General features: G+C 35.5%; 1 protein-coding gene across 3 annotated transcripts in view; it reads left to right on the forward strand.

Moving 5' to 3' along the window:
• The window catches only part of SIPA1L2 (signal induced proliferation associated 1 like 2), a 151,878-nt gene that overhangs the window by 123,902 nt on the left and 12,249 nt on the right, over positions 1 to 15,727 (forward strand). For all 3 annotated transcript variants that reach the window (XM_054194809.1, XM_054194810.1, XM_054194811.1), the window contains exons 16-18: positions 3,395 to 3,619; positions 6,082 to 6,235; positions 9,191 to 9,410. In XM_054194809.1, the coding sequence (XP_054050784.1) occupies positions 3,395 to 3,619; positions 6,082 to 6,235; positions 9,191 to 9,410 (599 nt within the window). The remainder of the gene's footprint in view (positions 1 to 3,394; positions 3,620 to 6,081; positions 6,236 to 9,190; positions 9,411 to 15,727) is intronic.

The raw sequence follows: 15,727 nt of genomic DNA on the forward strand, positions 1-15,727 counted from the left end.
CTGATCGACTTTATATGTGACTTTGTGCACATTGCTTAGGTTTTTAAAGTTGGGAAACATCCCTAAGTAAAAGTGAAGTTTGCACCAAGAACTTACTTCACATATGTTTTTGGGTTTTTTTTTTTAGTAGAGTGCAACTAGGAGTCAATGCTGAGGGAAATCATAAAAATTGCAAAGGACAATTTTTACATATAGTGAAACTACACTGCATACCATCCCCCATACTTTACATTATTGTGATGTATGCTTTACAATTTTGTTTGCTGAACTGTGTTTCTGGTTGATTTTCAGCTGCTCTTTTTGTTACCAATGGAATGTGCGTATGGTACATCTGTTGCAAAGCAAACTTTGAAAGTACACTGGTTGTTTTTATCTCCCAGTTCCCATTTTACAGTGACTTTGAAGTTGAAGCTTTGGTCTATGTTAAGGATTTTTGCTCTGTGAAGGATGGAATGAAATTTTTGTTCTTCTTTCTCTCTGATTTTCCTGTTTTCAATGTCAATAAGTACAGGAAAATAACCAAATAATATCTTGTATCCTCACTTCTTTATATGCTTGACATGAGTGAATTAGTCTGGTATACTTACTCTGACTTCTAGATTTTATTTTTTCACAAGTTACAGAAGGTAGTATAGACTATCGAATAGACTAGTGTGAAAACTAGGTAAATGTGTTCACGTTAAGCTTTCACTACCCCTGTGATAATGCAGAAGCTCCAGATTTACTCTACTTTGTGTGTGTTGAGATTTAATTTTATGTATTGAAACTTCTGCAGTGCTAGAAATAAGCTTTGTGTTTCTAGGACTTCATCATAATGAGCTGAAATAGATTTCTAATGGCTAGAATATGTATTATCAGCACTTGTGTGGCAGCTGTCATATTTGAAGTGCCAGACAACCATTAAGTAATCTGCTGCTCACTTCTATGGAATAAATATTTTATAGATTAATTAAAAATAAAAAAGCGTATAGATTTTAAGTGAGTTTACCTAGTAGTAGTTATTGTTGAGATGATGACTTACATTAGGATTGCCCAATTCCACTTTGGCAATAGCAATCTTTTCAAATGATCACCTTCTAATTTGTGTGCCGAATCCTTTTGCTATGGGAAAATGTCACACTTATGTTATGTGACCCAACTGTTTTATTTAAATTTTACTTACGCATCCTTCAAATTATGTTGGAGTGATAAATAATTTTGCAGTTGTGTTTGAAAGCTGGCATCACCTATACAGCACCCACAGGCATAATTATTAAAAAAATATCTCATTTTATAGCCGTGATGCTGCAACACTGATGTGTTAAAATAGACATAAGAAAGTTGAGTTAACATAGAAGCGTGTGATATCTACTACTCGATCCTATATATATTTTCAACCTGGTCAGACACTGAGTTTGTATTTGTAATCTATAACGATGAAGTTGTAAAACTATTGAGACATTCATTCACAATTATTTTATGAATGTTAAATAGTAGACTTCTGCAGTAGTGAAACAGTGTAAAGCTTCAAGAAACAAGCCCACAGATGGGTGGAATATCAGTGATCTATAAATGCAACATTTCTTTATTAAAATTGTATTCTCTTTACCTGAATAGATAAACCACAATGCATAGGAAAGATGTTCGTTGGTTGAAAGATACTGGCCTGAGTCTCTAACATCATCAGATAAAGAACCTCCTGAAAAAACTAATACTATAGTGTCTGAGTAAGATTTATGGAATTAAACCTGCTGTGGGAAACAGCATCTCAAACTAAAAGACTGACTTGAGCTATGCACAGTATTATGTCTCACAGCTCTGTTTATTAATAGTTTTATCTCTCCTATTTTATATTAATTATGCACATGAATTATCAAATACCTTCATGTTACTGTAGCTGAAAGAGCTTGCCTTTAGTTTTGCTTTGTTTCTTACATAGAATATCTTTTGGATCCTAAAACTATATGCTGCTTGTTCCAACCATTGCATCGAAGTCATGATCTAAAACCAGGCTTTTATAGGCATTTATTTCTTCACTTCAAAAATATTCCCTTATTTAAAACCTACAGAATGAGGTTTAATGCTCAGTTTCTCTTAAATTTAGTTACAAATAGAAGCCTAAAATCCTCTGGATAATGTCCTTACTGTCGATCTGAAATGTATTCTACATTGTGCTTCAATGTTTGCTTCATCTTTGGATTTCAATTTTTCATAACTGAACTATTTTCTTCACCACATCCTTACATAATTTCCTTGCATATTTGCAAGGATAGCAAGCAAAAAAAGCTTTGAACATCACCCAAATTATTTTCTTCCCTCAAAACTTCATAATCTTGTTTATACTTTTCGAGGGGGAAGATGGAGAAGGAAAAAATAAATTTGTTTTAAGATTAAAGGCATATACTAACTGTGATCAAAATTATTAATCCATTGCTTAACGATTCGGCTTTCTTCCACAGTAGACGTTTTAATTTGATCTAATGACATCTATACATGTGCATTGCTTGTGCATTGCTTGTATTTGACTCTGCATGGACGGCAAAGTAGCCATGTCTGTTAGGCTTTCAGCAATACCTTCTGGTCCTCGCTGAATTAAACCAGTGCTTTTAGGATTAGATTAAAAGATAGCACTGTGTTTGCTATTCGTAAACCAATAACGAACAAAAGTTAGGAGCTGCTGCTTCAGGTTCCAGCCTCTGATTTCAGGCCAGGTATTTGGTTTCTGAATGCTTTGCTTACTTCACCTTCAAGATTAAAAGAAGAAATTTATTCTTCAAGGAAGTGTTTGCTTTAGTTCATTTAAAATCATTTTGAGAGTCTTCAGTAAAAGGTTACATTAGTGCCTACTGGTGCTATTATTCATAATAAAAGAGGCTATTAAAACTATCTAGACAACTGTTTTTGTTGAACTGAAATTTACTTCTGTTAATATTAAATTCTCAACATTACTGAATGAAGGGCACAGTTTAAACTGGCGTGAACTGGCAAAATTAACATGAAATGGAAAAGCACATGAGTTTTATAATTAGAGAGATATTTGGGGTAATTCCATATGTAGTTCTTGCTGTAAATGGAGTTAGACAATTAACAATGTGTGTGTACATGTTTACTTAAAATTGCACACACAAATTCTATACGTATATCTTGAACTTAGTCTTTTAATTTTAATTCATATCAGTTTACAATGGCATTTCATCAAGTTGAGTAACATATGTTACTTGTTTTAGAAACTCATCACAATTCTGTTCTCTGGGAGCTTTAACGTATACACTGCTGGTATGCAGAAAATTATTGTAGCAATATTGCTACATTGATTTTAACCTTGAGAATTATAGCTGCATACCAGGCAAAGCATTTCTGATTTGTTGTTCTATAGCAGTTTTCATTTTTGTGTGTGGTTTTTTTACTTTTTCAGTGGGTCACATCATTCAGGAAGCCCATCAACACATTGCTCTAAAAAGAGCGGCTCCCTAGATACCTCCAAAGTCTATATAGTGTCGCAGAATAGCAGTCAACAGATTTCTGGATCAGTTTCAAAACCATACCACAGACAAGGAGCAGTGAGTAAATATGTCATTGGATGGAAAAAATCGGAAGGAAGTCCTACACCCGAAGAATCTGAAGTTTCTGAATGCCATGAGTAAGAACTCTGTTTAACTTTGTTGGGGAAAGAAGGGTAAATTTTAAAATAGGATAAAAAGAATGAAAAATTACAAATTCCATTTTGCTTTTAAATGTTTGGATTTTTTTCTGTACCTTTATGTATCAAAAGTACATCCAAAAAAAGACAATAACTGCACAGGATACTGTTTTCTCCTGTGTTCTGTCCAGCTGCATCTTTTCCCCTTGTGTCAAATAAAGCAAACTGACAGAAATTTCTCAAACTGTGTGTAGGCAAAAGCACATGACTGTGTCGGACATTCTGAATTTCCATTTTGAATCTCTAGGAAACAATTGGGAAGGTACAATTTAATTAAGGTCTTAAAGACCGTTTCTACAAATCTTCAGGAACTTTAGTTAGTTGAAAAAAAGCTTACTTCCTGAAGTTTTTGTATTACCTTGTTGCCTATTACTTCAGCTAATACATTACAGATGAGAGAGATAACCATAAAGGTATTGGTGATCTATGGTGGGTAATTTAAACACAAAGTAGTGCCAGTTTTGGGTATTGTAGTGGTTCTTTGGTATCTTTTTCTGACTTTGTTTTTAATGAACAGGTATGACCTGGTGGTTAGGACCCCACAAGAAAAAGATTTAAGTGTGGATATATCTGACCCTCTCTTCATGAGACTCTACAAGATGTTCAGGCTTCAATAAAACTCCATATTTTTCTAGCAAGTGCTGTTTAGACAAAAATATTCAGAGCAGTTCTAACGAACAGCTATATGTACAGCTTAACACGGGAATAGCTCATGGGAAATGTGTTCTTAGGTGGAGGAAAAAGGCTTACACTCCAAGGAAAAGATGCAGTATCTCATACACACAGATAGAGATTATACTTTCTCAGTGCTGCGACAGTAATAAGTAACGTTTGAATCTTCTGTTTAAAACGAACCTTTAAATTCCTGTTATCTTCAATATCATCTTTTCAAATAACCTCCTTGCTTTCTTTTTGCGCATAAGCTATTCATTTCTGTCTCTCAATAAATCACAGTCAGCCCTATCCATCTCAATAAATTGACAAGGTGACATCCAGTACCTGATTTTTCAAATGTTTAGTATGGGATTACTCTTTGTTTAACGGGAATGGGTTATTTGCATCTAATATCTCATATTGCATATATGTGCATACTTATGGCAAGTTTCATATTTAAAATATAAGCTAGAATACACAGGCTATGTAATATGAGTCTTGAAGTTAAGCTCTTAAATTCCTAATTTTCAAAAGTAGAAGATGTTACTGTCTTCCTGTCCTGCATTTTGAAGCTGATGAACTCCTGAAACAATTTCTCTTTATTTTGAATGGAACCCTTAAAACAAAATTGTGTAATGAATCATGGTATTTAGACTGAAACCACAGCAATTTAGAAAGGTATATTCAAGAGCTAGTTCTATTTAAGAAATACTAGCTGAACATGGCAGCACTTCATGTATCAGAAAATATTTTCAGATTTTTCCATGGCATACGGCACTGCTTCACCTCCTTCTTTCTGGGAAAGCTTTCTATACATGACAGAGAGGAAGTATCTCTCTGAGGATGATTATGTTGAAATAAAATAACATCTCTAATTAGCAATGATGATGAAAATGAGGTCAATTGCTGAATGTTGTGCTACTATAGGATATAATTCACTGAGAATTACACTTTACCGTAGCAAAGCTTGTTTGCTGTCTGCTGAAGACAGAGTCACTGATTATGCTGCACTTAGCAGTAAGTAATGGCTTCAAATGTATGTTCTGTATGATTGGGAATCTCTGGTTCCTTCAATTGCATTTCCAGAGTAAACCTGTTAAAATCATTTCTCTCCTTTCTCACTGGAAGGAAGCTGAAAGATAATAATTCACTTTGGCAGTCTTTTGTTGACTCTAAATACATTTTTATATGCTGATAATTAAGGGAGACAGCTGTTTTATTTATCTAAAGAGCTTTATGAAATTGGTGATAATAAAACACGCTTGGCATATGGCACAAATCGATTACCAATACACTTCAAACATTGCCATTGGTGAACATAGTAATTTTGCCAGATTGTGAAGCTTGATACAATATCACACTATAAAATATCAATTTTCTTATTTGCTAAGGAATAAGAGTTAAAATATTTTGTGATGAACTATTGGAAATGTATAAGTACAGCTTTAACAATAGAAAAGTGTGGGGTGTAAAAAAGAGAGGCAAGCTAGGAGAAATAAGCATTATGCTTTTTTAAATTGTTCTTTAGAATTCCTAAAATTGATTTTTCAGTAGTTTAAGAATTTCATTTTGGACCCACAAAAAGTTTCATAAATACAAAATAATTAAAAAAAAATGCTCTAAATAAGAGTGTGCTGTGTGGGGAGATAATTCTAACAATTTTTACTTTGTGACAGAAAATGCATGCAGTCTTTCAAATCAAAGAGCACTATTGCTTCTCTTGCTAAAAACACCAATTGTCTCAACAGAGTGTATGATGATATTGATGCTGTGTCGGCATCGAGTCCACTCCAAACTTCTGTGAGGAATGCCATTGTTGAAAGCCAGCAAGTCTTGTCCAAAGAAGATTTTCTGAAGTTGATGCTGCCAGACAGCCTTCCAATGGAGGAGGGGAGAAGAAAGGTTAGCTACTTTCTTTGGCTCTGTGTATCTCAGACACAGGTATCTTAGAAATGAATTTCTGGTATTCCCAAAATTGCTGTAGAGAAGGCAATATCATTTTGTACGAGCCAAGGATATTCCATGAGGATGCTAAAAATACTGACCATAAGTCCCAAATATGAAAGCAATATCCAGTTTGATGATTATGTATGAAATACAGTATTCTTTTAAGTATGTCTTTGCTTAGCTTGAGCAGAGACAGGTGCAGGTTGAGCAACTTAATTATCATTTCAAAGATTAAAAGTAACATTTTCAAGGTTGGATGTCTAAATTTATACACCTTATATGATATTAAGGCACATGGATAAAAGCAGCCTGCTTTCCCCTGCCCTGTGATACTCAGTACCAACAATTCTGTTTGAAGTCTGAGTCACAATTTCATGTAGGTATCAGTGGCAACTGCTCAAAAGGCATAATTGTCAGTGCTAGTGGAGAGCATACATCCCATCTTTATAGTATGAAGACAATGGTAATACTTAAAAGTTCACAAAAAGTGGATAGAGAACGTAAAATCTGTTACACCTCAAAGCATACATGATTCTGAATTCTGTGCTTAATGTGGAGTAAAACACAAAGCAATTAAATTTCTTGAGATAATCGTCATACTTTGATATTAATTCAATATGCTCTTTTAACCCACCGTGTTTATACAGTGTGCTAATTAGCATAATCATCATGTCTGAACAAGAGTAACACATGGGAAACCTCTAAGTGCAGAGTTGAATTTAAAATTCAGATCATATATATTTTTTAACGTGCAGTATGTTAAGTATGCATTATGTGTTTGAATTCTCATGAATAATGTCCTAGAGGTTTTTACGATTTATGATTGATACAATAATTGGTTTTCTGTGATGATTTCAAGAGCTGCCGATGTTTCTGGCTACCTAAATAAGAAACAACAAGGAGTGAGGAGATGTGGCCATCTTGAGATAAATTACTGCTGTCCTTCCCCTCCCAAGACACCCAAACAAAAGCTCACTAGTGAGAGACTTTAGGTGCAGACCTGCAGGGGATCCCCAGATGTAGGACTCGGCAGTGTCCCATCTTTGATTATGCCTTCATAGAGGGTAGTAGTCTTGCTGTAGGTGAGTTAGTTGTCTTTGACAGAGAAGCTAGCAAACTCAAATCACATATTTGGTTTGGTTTTACCTGCTTCATAAATCAGGGAATAATGAGCCTTCTAGGTAACATTTAATTTTTGTCACACCCTGAAAGGAATTAACATTCCCTTAACATTCATCATGTTTGGATAGCTGGTGAACAACCTTTGTAGACAGAAGATGCAGTATAAGGTTGAGGAGACTTGAGTAACAGCAAAGAATTGCAGCAGGATGCTTGCTGGGAATCTTGAGTGCAGGAAAGGGAGGGTGTCAGGAGGATGGGGCCAGGCTCTTTCTAGTGGTGTCCAGTGACAGGACAAGGGGTAACAGGCACAAACTTGAACACAGGAAGTTCCACCTCAACATGAAGAGGAACTTCTTCACTTTGAGGGTGGCAGAGCACTGGAACAGGCTGCCCAGAGAGGTGGTGGCGTCTCCAACTCTGGAGACATTCAAAACCTGCCTGGACGCATTCCTGTGCCACCTGCTCTAGGTGACCCTGCTCTGGCAGGGGGTTGGACTAGATGATCTCCAGAGGTCCCTTCCAACCCCTGCCATTCTGTGATTCTGTGAAAGAGGATCAGAGACCCTTCAATTTAGGCTTTTAACCCTTTGCCTAATGGGGTCCCTAATTAGGCTCAGGGTCTTTTGATATTCTTTAACCACTTCTTATAGAAGGATACCATATATCCATTCATTTAAGGATGCTGCGTACGTTCTTTATCCATTCATTTAGGGATTCTGCTTATGTATATTGTGATCATTTTACATATATGTTAAAATAGAGTTGTGGATGATGTATATTCCCATGGCCCATATCTGTTTCAGGCAAATCTCTAGATTTAGAGATTTAGTATTTTTATGTTTTCCTAGATTAGAATATGAGTATCTCCCTCAACTTTCTCTGGGACACAGTTAAGCATTCTAACAATTGAGCATTGTCATCAAGATAGATGCTTTCGTGAACTAGCACTATGAAGTGTATTTTGTAAAGACTGTGTCTTGTGGCATGATTGACTGTTTTGGTGTATTCCTTTTAACTCATAATTAATTACAAAGAAAACAGGACAGGGCATTAAATTGTTATATGCAGGACAAATCAGTTAAAATAATTAAGGCAATAACTGACATTTATACATGTGAACAATAACTGGATTTGCAGTGCAAAAGAAAGACTTAGGAAGTGCAATGGCCCAGTTTTACAATACAGTAACAGCTTGTTTTACTGTAGATATTTGGATTGTGGTTTAATTAACTTTATGAAATGCATAAACAGTTTTCACTGAACTCTGTTACCCTCTTTTCTAAGCCTATTTTGTGATATCTGGAGAGATGCAAAGTCTTAAGTCCCTTTTATTGTCCAATGGATTACATTGCACCATATATCAGTTCAGAATGTTTAACATAAAAGTGTAGTCATTTCAAATTAATATCAAACAGTTCTATGTATAGTCTTGAATAAATGTTGCCAGATTTGGTAACCTTTTATACATTTCTAAAAAACATTGCTGTCATAAGTCTATGGAGGTTTCATTTAACATTTCAGAATTAATAAAACTATGCAGTATCTGATAAATTCTTGGTGATGTGTTCCAAAATATCAAGAGGAATTATGAAAACCCAATTCAGTAACTCTTTTGAGGCCCCAGTAGATCTGATCTGGTGGAACAAATCTCTGATCTTTTGTATTAGCTCAAGAATTCCAGAGTGCCTTCCCAGAAAAGTACTCCCAAGAACTGATGGTGGGATATGATTGTGTGAATTATTTTAACCAGGAATAAGTGTTCTTATATCTTCATTTTTTGATGTTTAGTTTTCATTTTATGGAAACCTTTCTCCACGGAGGACACTTTACCGTACCCTATCTGATGAGAGTATATGTAGCAATCGAAGAGGATCTTCATATGCTAGCTCTCGAAGTTCAATGCTAGACCAGGCCTTGCCAAATGATATCTTATTCAGCACTACTCCACCGTACCACAGCACATTGCCTCCCAGAATGAGCCTGACTCCTGGAATGGGAAATCTCAGAAGTAAGTGATCGTTGCTGTTATTGCTGAGTTTGGAATATTTGTAATAAACTCAAGTAAATCACCAAATATTAAGTTAGATTTTACTTTTAAGGTGCAATTGTGAAACGTCAAATCAGTGTTCTAGATATCCTAGTAAAAGCATATTTGGTTAGCAGTATATGCTTATGCTTGCCTTAGTGATTAATTCAGATTTATTATATTTTGAGATAGCATTCACTTCCCAAAAAATTTTCATGGGATCAGTGATAGGCAACAAACATTTGTCTGAACGTATTTCTTGTTATCATTTTATTTTCCAATGGTGACCTAATTAAGCCAATATTTTTGAATGTTTGTATTTTATTATTTTTTGTGTACATTCAAATTACCGAAATATTCACAAATATATTCAAAATAATAGCTACATGGGACGGCTTCTATTTAGATTATCCTTCTGGTAACATATTAAAAGGAAACGTGCAATAGTTATTGTTGTCATCTCTGATTTCAAAACTGAATTTGCTGATAGTTTTTTTAACACGTTAGTAAAACTATTGCAAATAACACTTCACTTTTAATGGCAGAAAATATTTTATTAAGGTGTCTCTTTACTTGTGAGATCTTCCTAAGCAAGATCTTTATTATATGCTTATCTTGTAATAATTCCTATATGGAGTGATGAACTATAAAGTCTGTAGTAATTTTGTGGAAGAAATGGAAGGAAAATCATGAGAATTACCAAAAAAAGGAAATTGGGAAAAATATATATGCTTACGTTTCATAGCCCAACGCAGCCAGATACATATATTTAGGCTACATATCTGTATTTATACATTTACTGAGTGAATTGTTTTTTAATAAATGCTAAATCACTTCTCAATTATTTTAGGCTGAGCTATAGGGGACACCCAATCTAGAAAGAAAAAAACAATCTAGGAGAAAAAAAAGGCACTTTTAGTTATCTACTTTAATACTGCATCACAGCTGAGCACAATTTAAAAAAAATAGTAGATCAATTGTGGACTCTCTGGTCCATAGTTAAGAAGCTGTGGGAGAATGTCTTCAAAGCATTAAGGACTTTTGTAAGCGCATGTCCAAAGAGAATGCAGACAGATGACTTAAAAGAAATAATAATAAAAAGGGCTCTGTCATTCCTCGTGTCCTTCAGGACCTAGCAGTCACTAGCTAACTTTCAAAAGTAAGCCTTAGATACAAAACGCTTCTCTAGTTATAGAGGCCTCAGTTATGAGACTGAGTTTTAGTCACTAAGCACTGGTTAATTTTAAACTGGTATCGCAAACAGTTGTTAAATTCCTGCTTCAGATGAGAATGCATGCTCGGTGTACCTTTTACCATCATAAAAATATTCTTCTATCAGAGTGGAACTCTACTGTACATTTAATATGAAAAGATCTTTTGCTTTTACTGACAGAGAACAAAGACCCACTTTGTTTCGTTTGAGACTAATTCAGTAGATTTTGTTGTCTGTGAAGGAGCTATGTATATAATCAGGCATCCTGACTGTATTTCTTTCTTTTACTATGTTAGGCATGTGTTTTTAGAGCCATTTCTTGTAAAGGCAAACGTCCAATGGGATCAAACCTTTAGAGTGCTTTTATTCTGGAGATCAACACAAGGCAATTAATGGTGTATGCTCAAGCTGTACACCGCTCTTCCAGCAGTGAAATGTTAGTGTTTTGCGTATTAGTTCTTAAATGCCTTATTTTCCATTCTTGCTGCTTCTTAGATACAGAAAGTTATTTATACGCATAGCTGGCAAAAAACATGAAACTAGCATACTGTCAGTCAATGCAAAGCTGATTGTTGATATCCAAGGTAGTTCATGCTATTTTTATATACAACCTCTATTTTCTGCTTCTGGTTTTGTATTATAAAAGTGCCTTTTAATACCAGCAATATAGGATCATTTATGATGGCTGGTTCAAGGAAGATTTAATTGGTTATATGTAATTACACTCTGAAAACAAACACATCATGACTTGCCCACCTTTGTTTTCAAAATAAGGTCAGTCAGTATCTCCATGTAAGAAACTAACTTTGGCTCTTGTTAAGAAGGTTTTGTAATCGGTGCATAACAGGTATTTACATTCTGTAGCAGTGGTGATATGAGAGGTTTCTTTTTCATTTATAATTTTAGCTTGAGGTTGTAGTTTCAGGTATCAGGATACTTAGCTGTCATAGTAAAATACATATGTTTGTGATCTTAAAACATTTCAATTTTACTGATGTTTAATGTTTACAGAAATCAGTGGAAATAGCGTGGGTTTGGCTGGAGTTCAGTTTAGAAAGATACGTTCTTGCATGTTATTACCTAGCGTGTGGTATGTGAAATAGTGACAGCACCAAGTCTCACGAGATCCCTTTAGCAAGGAAAAGAGTGTGATTAAGAGGTAAGCAAGGCAGCACCAAAACCAAAGCATCATAGGCAACCTTGAAGGGTTTCAGTTTGCTGGGAAATCAGAATTATCAGACAGAACGACCACGCAAACATGGAAGCAGAAGCTTCAACCGTGTGTGATTTTGACTGTGGGAAGGAGATGAGAAAATGAAGCTATAGGACTTTTTTTATTATTTTATCAGTGGGGGAAGTGAAGTGAAAGAAGGGTTGCTTTCAGCAAAGCCTGAAATCAAGCTCTGACAGTTGAGTGCTGTTGTTTCAACACAGTACACAAATGTAGAAAGATTTATTTCATTTTATCTTATTTTTAACTTAAACCAGAAAGCAGAACTTGCGTAGCTGAGAATTCTGGAATTTTACCTTAGGGACATTAAAGATTCCCTAACTGAGACAGTGCTGTTCATGTTGAGTGATTCTAGCATGCCATACGTGGTTGCAGGTACAAATCTATCCCCGTCTTGTAAATTCATTGCAGCTGGACTAGCAGGGAAAGAATGAAAACAATGAGAACCACTGATACAGAACTAGTGTGCCAACACCAGTCAGAAACCCAGGAAGACACATGGAGGCAGCACCGTGGTTCCCTCCAATTATGAAACGCAAAGAGGATGGGGAAAGAAAAATGCTCTAAGTGATACACTGGCGTGACATTCCTGTGAAAGGAGCAAGGTGCAGGATACTTGCAGTGCAGAGGGTCATAAGGAAGGGAATCTTTTGCAATGATACGCTAAAAAATTCTGAAAGTTCTCAGATTGTACGTGCCATAGGGAAAAGGCTGCCAGAAGTGCAGCTGATCTATCTGCAACAATGTTATCAGATGAAAGTCTATCTTAAAACTGGCTTAGTACCAGTGTTAGCTTCAATCCAAAACTAACTCCATTAATAAGAAGCAGTAGTAAAATGGAAGAGCGCCACTATGTATTGATGTGCAACTTGAACAATTTGGAAATCATCTTTTCCGTAAGCAAATAAAGTCTGTTGATTAAATAATTCACACAACCAAAGAAGTATATATGTTTTCTGTTACAGACTCTCACACAGTGAATAATCCACTGTACCAAAACATGAGACTATTTTCAATTACTGCTTTTGCCGTCCCTTTTGTTGTTGGGAGCACGTGACCATTACTCTATCAGTAACGTGAGCGTATGTCCATGAGAAAGTCTGCTGTCAGGCTGGCATCTTTGAAGGCAGACTTTGGACAACCCTAGGTAATACTGAAGAAGGGAAGGGTTCAGCAGGCAGAAGCTGTTGTTTAAGAGGACCATAGAAATATAATTGGTGATTGCAGGAAAGAAGAACAGGAAGCAGACAATTGGATTTATGTCTACATATGACTTGTTATGTTCCTTCAGCTGCAGCATCTTTTGAGGTAATCTGCTTGTTAAATGACATGTCTAGTTTGAGCACAGTAAGTAAGGAGTACTTAGGTATTTTTTTCATGATCTGTAGTCTCTACATAAAGGTCGCAATTCCAACTGAAGCAGGATACGTGTCTTGGAAGTAGAAAAGGTTAAGTCAGGTGAATCTTTCTCCTTTCTGTATAACTAGTTAATCTTTGACTACAGAGATATGTGGGACTGATGTCAGTCAATTTGAGCAGCTCTGTTGGAAACTGAACTGACCGTATAATTTTGGTGAAAATAAGGACTCTACAAAATGCTTTATACTTTTATGTATCAATAATAAAAATAAAGAAAATTCTGAAGTGTAGGAAGAGAGTGACATAACTGAAATGACCAAAAACCATAAGATCAATGATTTTGTTACAAAAGGAGTACAGCAAATAAAATAGTCTTTAAAACCGAAAGATAACGCTTACATTGTTTCCTCAAAGGAAATAAGGGGTAAGTCTGTGTTCATTCAAAACCAGTCTTGTGGGCAATGAAGATAGCAGCCTATGAGATGAGGCATATCCTTCTGGACGTGCAAAGGTGGGCACGCTCAAGCATAACTTGCCACCTTTGCACAAATCAAAAAGGAAGACAACAGGCAGCCTGCAGCTGCTAATGCAGCAGTCATACGGAGAAAAAGTGGAGCTAACAGCAAGGTAAGAGGAGCAGGAAGGAAATGCATATAGAGGAGGCTAGAAGTAATGCAGCTCATCCAGAGCACCCCTGAAATACAAACAATATTCACTGAAATTCAAAAGCGCAGAGGCCTATATCATTAGAGCTCCTTTTTTTTTTTCCTTTTTCCTCTTCCCCCCACCCCCATCGCACGAGAACACATAATTTATACTTGAAAATGAACTATTCTGTGGTGGCATACTCATGCCTGTTCAGTTATTCCACTTATAATTTCAGCCGTCAGCATGAGCACTTGTGTTTTCAGGGCTATCAATATTCAAATCTCTCCTCTGGCAGGCTTTCTGCAGTTGAATTGCTCTGTCAGGTCTTATGCAGGACTGAATAAGATCCACCCTAAGGTGAACTGAGGTTCTCACAAAGACAATGCATAATGAAGGATGACTACTGGTGAATATATCACTCCTACACTCTAATTTGGAAAGCCAGCAGAATCGCACTGGGAGCAGGCATCTTCCTGACAGGTTTCACAATCAGCCTCTGTAGGCTGATCACACAAAAGCGAGGGCTGTCCCTTAGGGCCTGCCTGCTGATCTAGAACCAAAAGCTGGCTTGCCAGCTTCTCAAATAAGGCATTCTGTCTGTTTTCCACAACAGGGATGTATAAAACAATTGTACTTGTATAAATAAGGTTCTTAAAATTCCCAGGTCGTATACAAAAGTTCAGAGTCTGCTTTGATGTTGAGCTTCCAATGTATTTGCACCCCAAAGTAACCTTAGGTAACATTTTATGTATGTTTATAAGGAACTGAAAATAAAATCTTAGTACACATGTACAGATAGAACATTATTTGTATATCACATTTTCCATTTCATATAACATGCATTTTTGCATACTAAGAGTGGATATTGAGAAAGATACTTCTACAGAGGTTTGTCAAGCCACTTCTAATTGTAATATAAATACTGTATCTTTCACATAAGTAAACAAGATTTCTGCCTCCTCTGCATTGTTTTTGCTTTGTGGGACTCCTAATATTTTTGACAGAGGATTGCAAACCTCCTTCACTTTCCTGTTCCTGATTTTTATTTTTTATTTTATTTTATTTTTTTTTTAAAACAAGCTTTCTGCTCTAATAATTGCTTCATGTAGTAGAATGCTGTGTAACAGGCTTCTGCTTTTGGATTTTTAGGTCGAGAATCATTAATTCAAATGGACTTTGGTATTGTTTTTCATTGTTATCAGGACAATGACAACATGCCGTTTTCTTAAATTATAATCTGTCTTCCACTTGTATGTGTGCATTTTTTTCCTTCATTGATTTTTGTGTTTGGTATTTTCCTGGAAAAAATATTCCTCATAAATATTATAGTCTGAATCACTGGAATAACTAGATGGAAATTTCCTTCTGAAATATTTGAGGAAAAATTACTATTTTGACCTTTTTACTTAATACAAGTAGATACATCTGCAAAATTTAAGCAAAATTTATTTTTTCTTGACTACGCTATGTAATAAAAGTACAATTTTATGTCACTAGCTTTATGGTTAAGATGAAATGTGATTATAGATGATGTGTTCGGTTTATGTTCAGTTTTAAGAACCTCTGCGTGCCAGTTCAGCAGTATTAATTTTAATGTGTTCACATCGATCAGAGTGAAGATTGCTATGGATAGACAAAGAAAATGTAAAACTATTTAAGATAATTATGAAAATTAGCATTCTCCTCTACTAAGGTGTATGTTTGTGATACCTTTCTAAAAGAAAAGACCGCATAACTAAAAGCTGTTTGGAACTAACTTTATACTGTATGCATTCAATTAATATACAGTCTATCTACAGTATACAATGTGTCACTGGAGTATACAGCTCTTTGCATATACAGCTAAAA

This window comes from Rissa tridactyla, chromosome 3 (genome assembly GCF_028500815.1).
Source record: "Rissa tridactyla isolate bRisTri1 chromosome 3, bRisTri1.patW.cur.20221130, whole genome shotgun sequence".
In the NCBI taxonomy this organism is placed as follows: Eukaryota; Metazoa; Chordata; class Aves; order Charadriiformes; family Laridae; genus Rissa; species Rissa tridactyla.